The 17981-nt window shown below is 37.1% G+C and overlaps 1 protein-coding gene across 4 annotated transcripts in view; it reads right to left on the minus strand.

The window, feature by feature from the left end:
* Nucleotides 1-194: 194 nt before the first annotated feature.
* tlcd3bb (TLC domain containing 3Bb) overlaps nucleotides 195-17981 on the minus strand; it is a 19879-nt gene continuing 2092 nt past the window's right edge. For 2 of the 4 annotated variants that reach the window (XM_067369411.1, XM_067369410.1), the window contains exons 3-8: nucleotides 11178-11377; nucleotides 10014-10097; nucleotides 9436-9658; nucleotides 9225-9320; nucleotides 4859-4968; nucleotides 195-4292 (exon numbers count right to left, since the gene is read on the minus strand). In XM_067369411.1, the coding sequence (XP_067225512.1) occupies nucleotides 4025-4292; nucleotides 4859-4968; nucleotides 9225-9320; nucleotides 9436-9658; nucleotides 10014-10097; nucleotides 11178-11377 (981 nt within the window). In that variant the 3' untranslated portion in view covers nucleotides 195-4024. Of the gene's footprint in view, nucleotides 4293-4858; nucleotides 4969-9224; nucleotides 9321-9435; nucleotides 9659-10013; nucleotides 10098-11177; nucleotides 11378-12549; nucleotides 12732-17981 lie in introns of those variants that run through there. The other 2 variants (XM_067369412.1, XM_067369413.1) reach the window with 2 other exon arrangements.

A 17981-nucleotide genomic window follows, 5' to 3' on the forward strand; every position in this document is an offset into this window, starting at 1 on the left:
GAGGACATTTGATGTGAAAATCCTGATCTGTCCTTTTTGACTCCATTTAAGCTGGTTTTAATTCCAGATGTCTCTGCAGAGGTCATGATAGCAGATATCGAGACTCACACTCAACATTAATCGAGGTCTCGGTTAAACCCCCTACGGCACGTTCACAAACGGACCAGGAGAACCGACATTTATAACATGCGGCATATGAGACAAGAGTATATTTCTGCAATGAGATTGAATCACAACAGTGCTTTCATTTGTACTCATGTTAACAGGTTAAACAGGTTTACATATGGAAAAAAAACAACAGAAGTTAAACCAACCAAAACATAGATGCTCTCAAAGAAAACCATCAAAAGCAGTCGTTGCAGTTCACTAGGATTAAATAGTTTGGATATTGGTGCACGTTGAACTGGTACATTATAGAGGGTTCACAAGGGACAAAGATGGAATATACACATGCAAAGTCATATACCCAATTCAGCGCAATAGACATTTTGCACCTGTATTTTTTTTTTTTTTCATTACATAAATTTCAATCAGCATTCAGTCATTTTAAGTATAAGTAAGCTTCAGAAACAGGTCTTGTGGCAGATACTTTGCAATGTCATTCATTTCTGTTTGATAAGTGGTACGGGTTGAACTTGCAAGCGCTTGAATGCTGTATTAATAAATAAAACATACTGGGCCAAATTCATCTGCAAATGAATCCTTGATTTATGACTAGACAGAGATTAGATAGCTTGAGTGACCCATTAACAAACAAAAACCTGAGACTGACAGGCTAAAAAGGAATCAAAATACCTTCCAAAAAACACAATAAATTAGGAACATTTACCTGCGAGACGAACAAAATGGCTTCGAAGACGACAAAATGAATAAAGTGCAAATAAATTTCACATTGACTATGTAAAGTATCACATTTGTTTGGAGGAAACTCACATCTGGCCAAAAGTAAAGAGAAAAATATCAGGAATAAGGTTGTCAGAGTTTCCACAGGGATAAGGCAGCTTAATATATATTTGATCATGTCCTTTAACAACATATGCAGGGTTTCAGGACTTTTTTCAGGTCTTTGTTTAAAGAGGTTATACTAGGGACATTGTAAAGCTAACTACAAACGTTCAACAATTTCCTGGGAAAATGCATTTAAAGCCACCTTACAGTGGATCACAGGTCGAAACGGAAAACATTCAAGGTAGCTACTTTTCTTTACGTGTAACACTTGTTTTCTAAGCATTGTATACATTCCCAAACCCTGAGCTGCCTCTTTCTCTGACAGACAGGGTTTAATTACATTTGATGTGTTTCTCTTTCGTTTGATCAGCTCTGGTTGAGGAATAGTTCACCAAAAATGAAAATGAGCCATTTATTGTTGTTCCAAAATCATGCTTCTTTCTTCTGCAGAACACAAAAGTAGATATTAGGTAAAAAATCTTCTGTTTTCCATCCAAACGGACAGTGATTTATGCTCTTCTGAAGCCATATGATAGTTTAGGAACAAAACGTATATCCATTTTTCATCCTGTATATTACAAGGTTGTGAATTGACTTTTACATTTAAAAAGGTTGATTTTAGTCTTTAGTATTTCATTTTTTATTTAAAAAAAAAAAAAAAAAAAAAAACAGTATCGAAATATAGCTGCAAAGAGCCACAAAGAGCACGATAGGCCATGCTAACATGGCTGGGAGCGTCAGACCAGCTGCATTAACAAGCAAGTAAAGACATTTTAAGATGATTTCACCACTAGGCTTGAAACTTCTCAGGCTCCTTCAGGGCATCGCGCTGATGACCCATACCGAGTTTCGCAATGATACGATAATGCATTCGTAAAATATAGTATTTTATTACAAAATTTAAAATGGTCGATGTGGATATAAAATTGGATGTTGGCATGTCGCCGGCATCTCTGAACCACTAAGTGGCGCTGTGCCGAAACACAGCATGTAGTCTCAGATCATGCTTGTGATGACATGTACCAAGTTTGGTGTGAATAAGATAAAGCAGTGTGGTGATAATTTTATAGCCTTATGACTATTTTTGCGAACGCTATGTAAAAATTTTTTTGCGAGTTTCATGTTTCATGAATCAACTTAAATTCTATAAATTTTTGTCAGCATGGTCTGAAGATTATGTGGTTTAATTCTGGTGAAAATTCGAAGAAGTAGGTTTGTTGCAAAATTCAAAATGACAGGAAAATTTTATGACGGAAAATAACATCATAAGCGTCATTTCGTCTCTAGCCTTAACGGTTATTCGCCTAAACAATTGAAAATTTGGACAGGTGGTGGCGCTAGAGGGACTGAGTTAGAGACTCCAAAATTGGTGTATTTAATGTTGGGACTGTCCTCTATCAGTGTTCCAAATTTTATAACTTTTCTCTAGACGGTTCAAGAGCAGAAGGAACGGAAACAGAATAATAATAATAAGAAGAAGAACGGCAATTATTACTTCAGTGCTTGACCCCTAATTATATCAGCCATATCATGAAAATAATTATTGTCATATCTGCCTTAAATATTTTAATATACTTACACTATAGTTCAAAAGTTTGACATTTCTTGAAAGTTCGAGTCCTTGCTCAGTAAAAGTATTAAAGGTCCCGTTTTTCGTGTTTTTTTGAAGCTTTGATTGTGTTTATAGTGTGCAATATAACATGTGTTTATGTTTCGTGTGTAAAAAACCCCAGTATTTTTCACATAATTTACTTATCTGTATACTGCTGTTTCCACGGTCATAAAAACGGGCTGATGACTTCCTTGTTCTATGAAGTCCCTCCTTCAGAAATACGTAACGAGTTCTGATTGTGCCAGCGGTTCTTGTGTTGTGATTCGACAGCAGCTTAGCGAACCTTGCCCGGAAAGGTCACGCCTCTTACCATAACGTGGAGATGCACGCGCTCAGTGTTATTGTAAACATGTCTTTAATTTTACCCTATCAATTTGAGCCGGAATCAGACCCGGTGATTGGACTGCGGGATGAAAATAACAGCGTTTCGACGACATGGCGACAAACACACTCTACAAACGCAACTCTTGTGTATTCCTGTGGGCGGAGGTTAGTCAAAAAGTGGTTAGTTTTAGTGACGTCATTAAAGAAGGAAGTAGAGGATGTAGTCCAAACTGGCCGTTCGATGTAGGCGACTTCTGTTAAATAAAATATCTCGCTTGGCATTGAACTTTGAGCTTTAAAATTTTACAGATTTTATTTATACTCTAACAACAACATTACACACTAACTAAAGTTTGAAACATGGGATCACGAAGAACGGGACCTTTAATTTCTTTTCATTTTTTTCTAATCGTATTGACCTCAAACTTTTGGACGGTAGTATATATGATCCTTTTATGGAGTTTTTCCCATTTTGGAACAGAATAAATCACTGTATGGAAAAGAGCAGCTCAGACATTCTGCCTAACATCTCAAATTTGTGTTTCACTAATAAAATAAATGTTCATTTTTGGGTGAACTGATCCTTTAAACTGAACAAGAGGCCTTTCGACCGAACACTCAAGAGACATTATTAAAGCTTGGGTTACTCATTGTAGACCAGTGCTAAATATAATAGTCAAGGACTTTTCTATGAATGATGCATTTGCAACACTACAATAATATATGCAAAGAACAGACCTCAGGCACGAGACCTCAGTTTGACATTCCACGACCCCTTCAAAGTGCCTCAAACAAAAAGTGCTTCTCTTGGTTCAGAAATGTTCTCGCATAAAATTTGCACTTATTGCCTCAGTTGTGATGTGACGCACATCTGGCCGTTGAGTAGACACTTCCACTGATTTTTTTTCACCATAGCTTCCCTTGATCTACTAAAGCATGTCTTATATACAGTACACAAGCCCTGTAACTAAACATAATGCTGTTCTGTAATGCATTACAGGGCATCTAGTCTATTTCAGTACCTCTTTAATCACTCTTGTACTTCCTTGGCAACCTGCCCTTCTGCTCTGTCACTTCATCATTGTGTTCATCCAGTCCCCTTTCTTCTTAGCTTAGTCTCATTTGCATAAGCTCCTCCCCTCAGTGAGACATTGCGGGTGTGTCCCGACCCACCATCTGTGTACTGTATCCATTGGCCGACTGAGTCATTGGCTCATGTCCTTCGTAATCGGGCTTGACCGGAGCCGTCGGTTTGCGGGAGCGCGAGGATCGGCCGGTAAACAGGCGCAGTGCCCCCCTGCAGATCAGGGAGAACCAGTAGAGCTGCGGGGCCATGAGGAGAGCCGCTCCGAGATTACACTGCCAGGGCACCTCAAAAGGAACCCGGTAGAAGGGAATAGAGGCGTACCTGGAAAAGAGGAAATGGACAGAAAATGTTATCATTTTAAGTTAAGTTATAATCAAAGAGCTAAAAGAGTATGTTTCTCCCGATTTCTCCCGATCACGTTTTTTGCATTATTGTCACCTCAGAGCGGGAGTAAGGAAAGGAAAGAAAGTTAATGGAATAGTTCTGGCAAACAAATAATAATAATAATAATTCTGTAATTATTTACTCACCCTCATGTTTATCCAAACCCATATGCTGTTATTTTTCAGTGTAAAACAAAGAGCTACAGGATTTTTTTTTATTTTAAAAACATTCCATTGAACAAAAATAATGGTAAGACTTTACTATAAGGTTTCTTTTGTTAACATTAGTTAACTACATTTAACTTGAACTGATGAATCGCTCATCCTTAGTTTATGGTAACTAATGCATTAACTAATGTTGTCTAATGGGACCTTATTGTAAAGTGTTACCAAAACAATATTTCGTTTTGGAAAAACTTGGGGTTGAGTAAATAATGACAGAATTCTCAATTTTGTGAGAACTATTCCTTTAAAAGTTAAAGAACTTTTAAAAAAGACACATACCTTCCATAAACGTAGTAGAGATAGGGGAAGAGAAGGACTCGACAGAGGAAGAAAGTGATCAGCATAACAGCTCCATTCACTTTGTGAAGAAGTGTGTGCTGTTGCTTGTACTTAAGAGTGAGAAAGAAAAAGACAAATAGAGAGAATAAGTAATGCAACTTGATGAAAGAAGGAAAAATGAGAAGAAAAAGTGTTTTAGTGTTTAACGTTTGAGTGATTATGAAATGCACCACTGCAAACTTTTGAGAATAAAAACGTCATATCCTACATTTTATTTTATTTTTTCCCCTAAGACTTGCTACTTTTTTGAACCCTTGGCATTTTAGTCATATTTTGCATTTCATATTTTCCATCTATTTAATCACAGTGATGAGATAGATATAGATAGACAGATAGATACACTACATTGCCAAAAGTTTTGGGACGCCTGCCTTTACATGCACATGAACTTTAATGACATCCCACTCTTAATCCGTAGGGTTTAATATAGAGTTGGCCCACCCTTTGCAGCTATAACAGCTTCAACTCTTCTGGAAAGGCTTTCCACAAGGTTTAGGAGTGTGTTTATGGGAATTTTTGACCATTCTTCTAGAAGCGCATTTGTGAGGTCAGGCAGTGGTGTTGGCGAGAAGGCCTGGCTCACAGTCTCCGCTCTAATTCATCCCAAAGGTGTTCTATCGGGTTGAGGTCAGGACTATCGGGTTGTGCAGGCCAGTCAAGTTCCTCCACACCAAACTCGCTCATCCATGTCTTTATGGACCTTGCTTTGTGCACTGGTGCGCAGTCATGCTGGAACAGGAAGGGGCCATCCACAAACTGTTCCCACAAAGTTGGGAGCATGAAATTGTTCAAAATGTCTTGGTATGCTGAAGCATTAAGAGTTCCTTTCACTGAAACTAAGGGTCAAGCCCAACCCCTGAAAAACAACCCCACACCATAATCCCCCTCCACCAAACTTTACACTCAGCACAGTCCAGTCAGGCAAGTACCGTTCTCCTGGCAACCGCCACACCCAGACTCGTCCATCAGATTGCCAGACAGAGAAGCGTTATTCGTCACTCCAGAGAACACATCTCCACTGCTCTAGAGTCCAGTGGCGGCGTGCTTTACACCGCTGCATCCGACGCTTTGCATTGCACTTGATGATGTAAGGCTTGGTCATGTAAACCCATTCCATGAAACTCTCTACGCACTGTTCTTGAGCTAATCTGAAGGCCACAGAAAGTTTGGAGGTCTGTAGCTATTGACTCTTAACACCTCAGCATGCGCTGAGCCCGCTCTGTGATTTTACGTGGTCTACCACTTCATGGCTGAGTTTTTGTTGTTCCCAATTGCTTCCACTTTGTTATGATACCACTAACAGTTGACCGTGGAATATTTAGTAGTGAGGAAATTTCTCGAATGGACTTATTGCACAGGTGGCAAGCTATCACGGTACCACGCTTGAATTCACTGAGCTCCTGAGAGTGACCCATTCTTTCACAAATGTTTGTAGAAGCAGTCTGCATGACTAGCTGCTTGATTTTATACACCTGTGGCCATGGAAGTGATTGGAACACCTGAATTCAATGATTTGGAGGAGTGTCCCAATACTTTTGGCAATAGAGGGTATGCATCGACGTCACTTTCCCGCTGAAAACGCGCCCCCTCAGCAGGATTGAGTGGCAAAAGAACCTGCCGCGTGACTGGATTTAATAGGGGAAACTGCGAAAATGCGAGTAAAACTAATGAATTACACTAAAGGTTGGACTCGAAAGTGTTTCTTACAACTTGTCAAATAAACCTAATCCATGGATATTTTGGAAACCTGTTAAGAAACTATCATTATTTTCCATTTCCACTTGCTGCTGTTAATGACAGATAAATAGCATACTTCAACTTTAAGATAGTTTAATGTTAGATTTGTAGTATGTAATTGATACACACTTATTCCGTACACTCAGCAGTAAATACACATCCTGTCACCTGGCTCAGTACCAAGCTAAACTGTGTTATTCCATATACTGGAGGCCGGGAGGAGGGGCGGACGGGGTAGAGCGCTAGACATCATATCAAGTGTTAAATCTCATCTAAATTCAGGGAGCTATATTCAGATGCAGCTGTGGCCATGCGGCTATAGATGAGGCTCTGAGAGGGTGACTGGAGAAGAAGAATAAGGAATGCATATCTTAACCTATCTTGACATGTTCATTTCTAAAACACCAACCTATTAAAAAAGCATTAAAGGAAGAGTTTATACAACCCCCAACCCCTTTTTTCTTTTTCTTTTTGAGAAACACAAAATAAGATATTTTGAAAAATCTGAAAAATATTTTGTGGAAGTAATAAAGTCACCCCTGTGAAAAGAAGTGCACTTTAGCATACTTTTAAAACAAGTACCTACAGTATTATGGAAAATATACTTTAAAAGAATATACTGAATGTAATGTTTTTGAACACTTAATTGCATGTTATTTACAATTACATTAAAATGTAACTTGAGGTGCTTTTTCACCCACTTAAGTGGGACTATAAAGTACATCATTTCATAATTACTTCTGTTGTCTTAGAAATATGATTAAAGTACAGCTGAATACACTGACATACATTTAATGGTAATATAAAATATACTTTGTCATTTCTATTGACACTTGTATGTCAAGTATTTGTAAATGTAATATCAAATAACACACTGCAGAAACAAGTACTTTACATGCTATCAACATGCTAGCAAAATGCAAAATCATGCTAACAAAATGGTAGAAATATGCTAAATCATGCTAGTAACATTGTAAATCATGCTAATTCATGAAAGCAACATGCTAATCATGTTAGCAACATGCTAACAATAGTTGCGTCCCAAATGACGCACTATACACCATGCACTTATACACCATGTACTTATGCACTATGTACTCATCCATGTAGTGCATGAATTGTATAAGGTTATTTTGTCCGATACCCCCTCCCCCTCCTCTACGTAATTAAAGCTGCGACAATTGAGTGCACAAAGTGTCCAACATTCCACACTTCGTTTCTTTTCTGTTAATTTAGTGCACCATCCGGGTATTTAAAGTGCACTTTTTCTTTTTGGAATTTTCAGTGTGAACACACTACTTGCACTATTTGTACTTAAAAATGTCATAGAATAGTGCACAAGTACGCAAATTGGGACGCACCTAATGTACTAAATCATGCTAGCAACATGCTAATCATATTAACAACATGTTAAATCATGCTAACAAAATGCTAATCATACTAACAATGTGCTATTCATGTTAACAGCATGCTAACACTGTTAAATCGTGTTAGCAACATGCTGATCATGCTAGCAATGTGCTAATCATGTTAACAAATTGCTGAATCATGCATACTAATCATGCTAATAACATGCTAGAAACATGTTAATTCATGTTAACAATGTGCTAATAATGTTAACAACAAACTAGCCACGTGCTGAATAATGTAAATAGAATAATCTAAATATCTACTGTATCTATCTATCTATCTATCTATCTATCTATCTATCTATCTATCTATCTATCTATCTATCTATCTATCTATCTATCTATCTATCTATCTATCTATCTATCTGTTTTTCTGATAGACTGTATTGTCAAACTTGTTAAACTACTTCATACTTCAAACTGAAAACCTTCAAACTTCAAGATTTTAAAACTTCTTCAAACTTTCTGGTTCGTCTGTGTTTCCATATCGGTCTAAAGTACTATCAAGATTAAGTCTGGTGACACAGGCCAAAATCCCACCCCTGAAAGTTCCTGAACTTTGAAAAAGTACTACCTCGTGAACAGGGACTTTCTGAGGGGGACATTTTTGCCCCAAACTTTATTTAGACCCTAGTTTCTTGCGGTCGAAACATGCGGTCGTACCATCTTAAAGTTCCTAGTTCCTGGGGAAAGTTTGTGCGGTGCTAACGGGCCATTAATGTTTGTCTTTATCTGAAAGTACAGTTGCTTTTTTTTTAAAATATATACTTTTAAGACTTGAAGTACTCTACAAGAGCACATTCGATACAATTAAGCACTTTTCTCTTTCACAAGGGACATATTTGGAACAACATTAGTATGAGTAAATGATTTTAATAAATAATTTTGAGTGAGCTTTCACTTTCAGTGTGCGTTTCCTTTCCAATAATTGCATTTGCATTTATTTCTACTCTGTCAGGGTTCAGGCAAGACTTGCATATGTGCAGTCAGCACTTCTGTAAATACACTTTACTATGAATAATGTATTAAAGTACGACATAACTGAAGTTGTGCTTAATGTTGTACACACACTGTTAAGACTAAAGCAGATGATGATGAATCAGGGTAAGAATACCACAGCGTGAAGAAAGCAGCACTCATCTAATCAATAATGAATATACCTGGATGAGGATTTTGCCCAGACAGACGGACGGTGTGCTGAGTTCAGCCAGGAACATGACACCCTGGAAGTAATCGCCCTTTCCCTGCCTCCAGAACTGGAAGTGAATGTGAGAGAAAGAGCGAGTCTGAACATGAACAGATTCTCCTGAGTTAAATGCTATTATTAGAGATTCTGGTTCTTTAAAACATCGCCTCCGCGATGACAATTACCACAGAGATAGGGAAGCACGCGGTGACCATGACAACGTGATGTAAGATCATGAGGAACTCTCGCCGGAGATAGCCTCTGACTGCCATAGCCTTGGATTTGGAGCCGTTGTCCACCTCGTGCCCTTTGACCTGGAGCTTGTGCCAGTAACACATGAACATGGCGTAGATGTCATACACAAAGTACGGCACAGCAAACCATATGTAGGTGCAGGTCAGCCAGTGTCTGAGAAACAAAAACACAGAGACAGATGGACTGAGAACAGGTCAGGGAAAACATTAGTTTATAAGTGGGTAAAGGGCTTCCAACGGCCAGACCATGTTAGTCATAATTTCAGCACACTAAAGGCTGGTAGTTGAATCCCAAGGTTTATGGTTAAATCTCACTGCACAAATACACACTCATAATTGCGTATAGCCTTTATGCTTTTTAAATTGACCAACAAATACATCGACAAATCAATAGATTCTTATTACATCTTGTCATTAGGATCAAAGTGCGCCAAAACGACTTATGTTCTGATTAAGAATTGATATAAATTGACTTTATGCCCCCAAAAAGTGATGACTGTTGCACCTACTGGTCCTCAATGATGTCCTGACAGGATGAGGAGATGATGTAACCAGCCGTAGAAGCCATAATAGCTTGGATAGATGACACCAACCTTGAAAATAAAACAAAACAAGTAAGTACAGCTAGTACTCTTCTGTCTGTTGTCACGTTTCTCCCTATTGTTCAGTGGAGGCTGATATGACAGTGTCTCATTGACAGTCTTTTTATCTATCCAAAGACTGTTTGGTTGCAAAACATTAGAAATGTTACTAACTACTTAAGGCCAAACATAAGCTGCTTAAAGGGATAGTTCACACAAAAATGAAAATTATCCCTTCCTAGGTGTATATGACTATCTTCTTTCAGACGAACACAATCAGAGATATATAAAAAAATATCCTGGCTCTTCCAAGCTTTATAATGGGAGTGAATGGTGCTCAAAAAAAGTGCATCCATCCATTATAAATGTAATCCATACAGCTCCAGGTAGTTAATAAAGGCCTTCTAAAGCGAAGCGATGGGTTTTTGAAAGAAAAATATCCATATTTAAATCTTTATAAACTAAAATAACTAGCTTCCGGAATTATCATGGGGTAATTTTCATTTTTGGGTGAACTATCCCTTTAAAGAAGACCAATTATGCTAACTTTCTTTACCGTGTAATGTTGCTGTTTGAGTATGAAAAAGCTCTGCAAAGTTCCAAAGCACAAAGTCCCTCCAGTGGGAGTTATTTTCTATATATAGTATCAATTTTTCTGAACTCCCTGAAACGCCTCCATTGTAGTCTTGAGTTTTCTTCCGGGAACAAACACGTCACAATATCCCTCATTTAAATGATTCCCACCCAAGGCATATGCAAAATAAAGTGTCCTGGTTGAGTTAGTTAGTAGTGTGTAGAAACTTTCGGTTATGGTAAGGGGCGGGACATTTCCCAAACACGCTCAAATTGATTGACCAATCACAACACACTGATCCAGCCAACCAATCAGAGCACATTGTGCTTTTCAGAAGGAGGGGCTTCATAGAGACAGGAACTAAACAGAGCATTACTAACAGACTGGGAAGAGAGGTGCTGCAACAATGGAGAATATGTGGAAAATATATTTTTTTTAACATTTAAGCATGACAACTATTCTAGTAGAGCCCAAAAAGGGCGTAATAGATCCCCTTTAGTCTATGTGCAACTTTTTACCTGGCTGAAACGATGACGGCATCGCCCTCACTCCACCGCAGTCCAGGGATGGATTTGAGACAGTGCCTGGACAACAGGAAAAGGCCCGGGAAGAACACAGACCCCGCCGCTAAGATGGACAACATGGTCCCTCGTAGGTGAACTCTGATAATACTGTGTTCAAAAAAGCCCTCCGCAGATCGCCCGTCCGGCTCCCCCTTCTGTAACAAAACGCAGTGAGGAAAGGTTATGAATAAACAAACTAACAAATGACTAAAGCAACATTTTCAAAGAAGCGTTTCAAATGGAAATAGTAATTATAAAGAACAGCTCTCATCTCAAACAAGGAGGGGAAAATGGATTCTCTTGAGACTGAACTGTGTTGCATAAACCAAGTTATTATGTACGCCCTATATGGTACCACATGTGTCCAGTCACAAGCAACATAAGTATAACACATGCAAACCAAGTCACATGTCATTGGCAGAACTAAAGTTCAGAGTCAATAAAATCCTGCATTTTTTGCCCAGTATTAATATAATGCAACCTAATGTAAATGTTTAATGATGACGGTTAGTGAACACTCAAAGTACACATTTATACATTTTAAATAGAACATATTAATATACTTTAACAATGAATATTCAATTCATTACATACATATGAAATACCCATGATAATTGACATGTGAGAGTGCAGACTTCTACTCTTCAAACTGTTTTATTTGAGAAATACTGCATTAACTATTCAACATATTTTTATTATTGTTACAGTAAAGTAGAAAATACATAGTGTTTTTGTAAATTTAACTATTTAAGCAGATATTACAAAAATATTTATACACACAGTGTATATTAAGTTAAATATGAAAAATATTAAATAATGAATTATATTTATAACTAAATCATAAATATTTTATAGAATATATTATGCATATTACATATATATATTTATTAAAAATTAATCGAAACAAAATGCATAGTGTATTATTACATATTTATAAATGTATTAAGTTAATATTAATCAATTATCAAAACAGTAAGAATTATATTTTTACATAATTATATAGAATGCTATAATATATATATATATATATATATATATATATATATATATATATATATATATGAAATGCAAGTAAATTAAAAAAAACATATCACTCAATTATTAACATTAATTATATGTATACATAATTATATAGAATCTTTTAAAAGCAGTGCTATGATGCAATACTATTATTAATATGATGCAATATTATTATACATTTTTAAAATATTAATATTATAAATAATAATAATAATACATTTAAAAGACAGTAATTAAAGGGAAGGGAACGTGTAAAATGTCATAAATGCCCCAGAAAACACGTGATTACTGAAGTGTTTTGACAGACCCCTATTGTTGTCCAAAACAAAGGATGGAACCTGCATCCCAGCATCATCATCATCATCCTCATCCCTAACGCATTTGGCCATCCATCCCCTGCATGCTTCTCCACAGCCCTCTTAATATTATTTTAGAGGAACATTTATCATTTATGACTAGTTCGTAAATCAGCTGATATAAAAGCACGTGGATCCCAGCTGAGATAGACAAAAATGCGCAATGCGCTATCATGTAATCACAAAAAAAAACAAAAACGGAGGTTTAAGAAAAGTAACAGCACGTTGACTCAATCTACATACAAAATGGTCGACCACCCTTTTAGTCAAAACATGACTTAGTGACAAACGACTATATCGGCGTTCCTCTCTCGAAATGACACGTTATTGGTTGATGGAAGACAATGCTCGTGTATTTGCGTGACATAACGGATAATAACAGTCGCTCGCTCGCACTGGAACAGGCCGTGATTCCCCATCTCTGCTGCCGAACTAACAATCATATTACGCGACATGCTATGAATGACAAAATGAATGAAGCGAGAGGATGAACATACGTGACGGTCAGCGGCCTGTCGACCCTCGCGTCCCCGTGGAAACAAAGCATGTTTTATCTACTGACATGGTTTTTGGCGTATATCTGTAGTGTCTTTGAGGTGAATAAATGTGGAGTAGGAGCTCCGTTGTTCAAAGATGCGATTGCTGTTTTTGTTCAGTCCCCGCTCACAGAAATCTCCCGACGTCGCTTGAATGTCTCGGTTTAGTTCCTGTGAGATGATGTTTTAGCCTCTGAAATGCGGCTTAGACCGAGACTCCTCCGAAGTGGTTAGATAGATAAAGTCCGTTCTCCTGCCTGATGTTCTGCTACATTATCGATCACACAGAGGACAGCAGTGCGATGGCAGCACTGCTGCAGCGCGCGCGTCCATCACCATCTGCACTGCTTACATTTCCCAAATAAATCAACCGGCTCCTGATCAATAACTTCCCGAACCGTACAGGACTCCGATGCTTGCTCTAGTGTCGACCTTTCCACCCATATGCTGTTGTTATGTAGGTCAGTGGAGTGCTTGAGAGCACCGTCAGACCATCTGAGGTGCGGATTTCACGCGCTTGTTGTGACAAAAACAATGAGCGGAACGGAGAGTTCGTCCCTCCGGAGAACAAAATGAGAACGCATGTGGGATCTGCTAATTGTTTGTTAGAGGATTCAGACAATTCTGTGGGGAAAAACGAATAAAAACGTCAGTAGCAATCCCTCGAGTCGAAATGTATCCAAAACTGTAACCATACTAATGGGAGCGTTTGTGTTTTTATATCATGCAACGTTATACAGTCAACATGTCAGTTTTAGGGGCACTTGGAATATTAAAAAGTGTAACTAATTTCATTCTGTGTTAAATCATTAATCATATGTCCCAGAATAAAGATCTGCATGTATGTGTAGTTTGGAAGAAAGTGTTGATGGTGTGGATATTGACACGGTGATGACATTTCTCACTATAGCCTAATTTAATCTGAACGCATGTAATAAAAACAAATGACTGCTTCTGAATTAAAATTCTCAAGTGTTTTATGTACATTTTTTTTTTCTGTATAATGTTTGGTGTGATAATAATGACAGCAGTATAGGGACAGCGATTGTATAAAAAAATTAAATGGCAAACGATTTTAAAGCTGCAGTCTGTAACTTTTTTTTTTTGTTGTTGTTAAAAATGATCCAAAATCAATTTTTGAGCAAGTACATAAGCCGCCAGTTTCTATCTCCTTACCTTAGCCCGATTCACAACGATAAGCTTGTAATAATGTTTGATAATAAAATCCGTACTGGTAGGTTTCCGCGGGAAAATCGAGCATGTAGCCGTTTGTCTTTGCATCATTACGTCACGTCTGTTTACATAAAGGAGTCGCAGCTAGTAGGCTATACATCAGGATCATTTATAGCCTTTTCTCACAGCAGCTGGGATAATTAAACTTATTTTGATGGCGGATTGTAATCCAGAAAGGTCCAAATGATGATCATCAGTGACAACTGGAGATTGAAATCTACAGGAAAGAGAATACACCCTAAATACACAGTCATGCAATGCTGTTGTTGTTAACATTATCAATTTAAGAACAAAGTATAACAATAATATTAATTTGCATGGTTTGATGTGATCTAAGCAATCGTTAGATTTAATCACCATTAACAGCATAATTTATTATAATGCTTTTTTCCCTCAGTTGGTCAGAACAAAAGTGGCAGACGTTACTTGTTCAGATGAAAATTCTTACTTCGATTCTACATCTTGAAGTATGACCAGTGATTCCGAAGTACAGTATTCAAAATGGTGCGGTTCTGACAGCAAACATTAGATTCATCCGCGCTGAGAAGCCGTGCCGAGGCACAACCCACGTAAATATGATAATTCCGCAAATAACTGCAATTGCAGGTTTCAAACAGAGATGGCGACAAAGAGGCAAATCTTACAGACTGCAGCTTTTAAGTTCTTATGAAAAAGATTGTCTAAAATAGAGAGAATTAATGGCAAATTTAAAATTTCAACACTTGAAATAAAAATTGGAGGTTGCTATAAATATGAATGAATATAGTAAAAATAAATGATTGTCTCTGTTTGGAAACAACATTTTTTCTATAAAATGTTAATGTAAAATGATAATATATACACACACACACACACACACACACTTAAATACCAAATAAGTTGAAATTAATATTTTTCTTATGAAGTTCTCATGAAAAAGTTAATGTTAAAATTGCCATAATTTCTGTATTTTAGATTTAACACTTAAAAATAAAAAGCAATTGGAAAAGGTGGCTATAAATTGTCAAATATCATAGTTCACTATGCAAATTGACAAACCCAAGAAGACCAATTGCGATTTGAACCCAAAATAAAGTAGTCCGGGCAGAATTAAAGGGTTAGTTCACCCAAAAATTTAAATTGTCATCATTTACTCACTGTCATATTGTTCCAAACTGGTACGTTTTATTCTTCTGCTGAACACAAAAGAAGATATTTTAAAGAATGTCAGTAACCAGACAGTTGATGGACCCCACTGACTTCCATGGTATTTTTTTCCTACTATGGAAGTCAATGGCTATAGTCAACTGGTTTCTGACATTCTTTAAAATATCTTCTTTTTTAGAACAATTTTAGGGTAAGTAATGGCAACATTTTCATTTTTGGGTGAACTACACCATTAATCTTACACCTGTGCTATTAAAGGGACAGAGTAAACTCTTAATCAAAGTGTCTGAGGGATATCAACGCTGCCTTGTAAGCACCTGTAATTTATTGCTTGGTTGCACGTGTGTTGAAACACTGCAAGGATGTATTGTGACCGCTCTGAATTTACACATATAATGAGAGGACAGTGAAAGGGCACAAATATTGACACCTGCAGTCCTGGGATTCGAACTGGCAACATTCCAGCTCCCAAAACCGAGGTCTAAAGCTGACCACATATGATCACACTGAAGCGTATCATGAATTATTGATGTGCTCAAGATATATTACAATATAGAGAGAGCAGCGAGACAGACTCATCTTCAGGAAGACCGGAAAGCATTGTGCTGTTGTCACTGATTTCATTCACTTCAGTGTGTTTGACCTTGTTTTTCCTGCTTGCAGTGACCCCATTTAGACTGATATGGATTATTATTTTTCAGATGGACAAATATGATTGGGCGGAAGAGGAGGTCAAGGTCGGATCTTTGCACGCACACACACACACTGATCTTGACAATATAAGTCACGTGACCCACAGAGATATGATTACTCCATTTCCTTTTAATAGTCAAAAATTACAAAATGATAACATGTTCTACATCATCTACAAAATAATAACATAATATCCATGATCATGGTAAGCATCAACATTTTTGTTTTGCTCTGTTTATAGACATGCATACTGCTGAGAAATATAAAAATATAAATATAAATACATCCCATTATTATCTTACTTTCCTTTTTTACTGGTTCATCATTGACTATAATTTAAAATAGTTGTAGTGTTTGACAAATTAAATGCGGTAGAATACAATAATAAGGCATTGAGATGCATTGCCAGAGCTGTACAGAGATTAGAGGTATTATTTCAGCGTAATGCTAAATTAAAAAGAAGAACCTAAATATGATCTGAAGCTTATAATAATAATAATAATAATAATAATAACAACAACTACGTTTCTAGACAGGAAGAACAAATCTCATATTCAAATTAAGCTCATGAATAACCAGATATACAGTACCAACACTAAAACTGATCAAACAAATCACTCCAGTACAAAACCAAGACGAGTCTTTTTTTCTTCTCCGTTGTTTTTAAACCTTGAGCTAGTAAAGAGTTTTATTTCCTTGTGTGAAGTTCAGTTTTACTTGAGCGCACATGATTAAGCCCTTCTTTAAACACGCCATTCACACATTCATAAAAGAAAAGAAAACACAATCTTCTACAAAAGAGCCGTTTGCTGAAAGTCTCAGTGGAAGCAGTAACAACAGCTGCACTCCTTTCCTCTGACGGCCTGCTGCTCAGATAAATAACACGAGGACAAATCTGAAGGTAAACAGCAAAGCCTTTAAACACTTCTTCCTATTATCTTCCCTCTCTTTGAATTTCCTAATTCAGCACCTCATCATGTTACACAGGAAAAGTCAGGCAGAGGATTCATAGTTTCAATATTTCATGTTCTTCTATAGATGTACACGTGGATTAGACCCAGAGGAGAATCGGTGTATGAAAATGAGTATATTTTAAACGCCAACAGTACAGTCCTGGCCAAATTATTAGACTCAAACAAGCATCCTTAAATAATTTTAGGGTCGATCACATCTCACCAGTGTTGGGGAAAGTTACTTTTAAAAGTAATGCATTACAATATTGCGTTACTCCCTAAAAAAGTAACTACTTGAGTTACTTAGTTACTTTTAATGTAAAGTAATGCGTTACGTTACTTTTTCTCATCTGGTCTGGGCTGTTTGTTTGTTTGTTTGTTTTTATAACAACAGAAAAGTTCTATTTTTGGCAAATGTAAAGGCCCTTTCACACCAAAAGTGAAATGAATAAACCTCATGCATATTCACGCCTGTACAGTAGAGGGCGCAGCTCAAACAAAACTTTCAGCTGTGCTGCCATTGTGGAATACAGAAGAATAGGATGCAGGAAAAGTAGTATATGAGTAAATGTAAGCTCACATTTAGTCTAGAATAAACATGTTCACACAGCGCACACAATGCCTCGGCACTCCCGATTTCTCTCAACATGGGGACAGTAGAGCTGTCAGTCAATATGTGAAAACAAAGTAACTTCCGTTACTTATTTGAAAAAGTAACTTAGATATTTTGTTGTAAATTTAAAAGTAATGCATTATTTTACTAGTTACTTGAAAAAAAGTAATCTGATTATGTAACTCGCGTTACCCCCAACACTGCGTCTC

The sequence above is a fragment of the Chanodichthys erythropterus genome, chromosome 19, assembly GCF_024489055.1.
Source record: "Chanodichthys erythropterus isolate Z2021 chromosome 19, ASM2448905v1, whole genome shotgun sequence".
Taxonomy (NCBI): Eukaryota; Metazoa; Chordata; class Actinopteri; order Cypriniformes; family Xenocyprididae; genus Chanodichthys; species Chanodichthys erythropterus.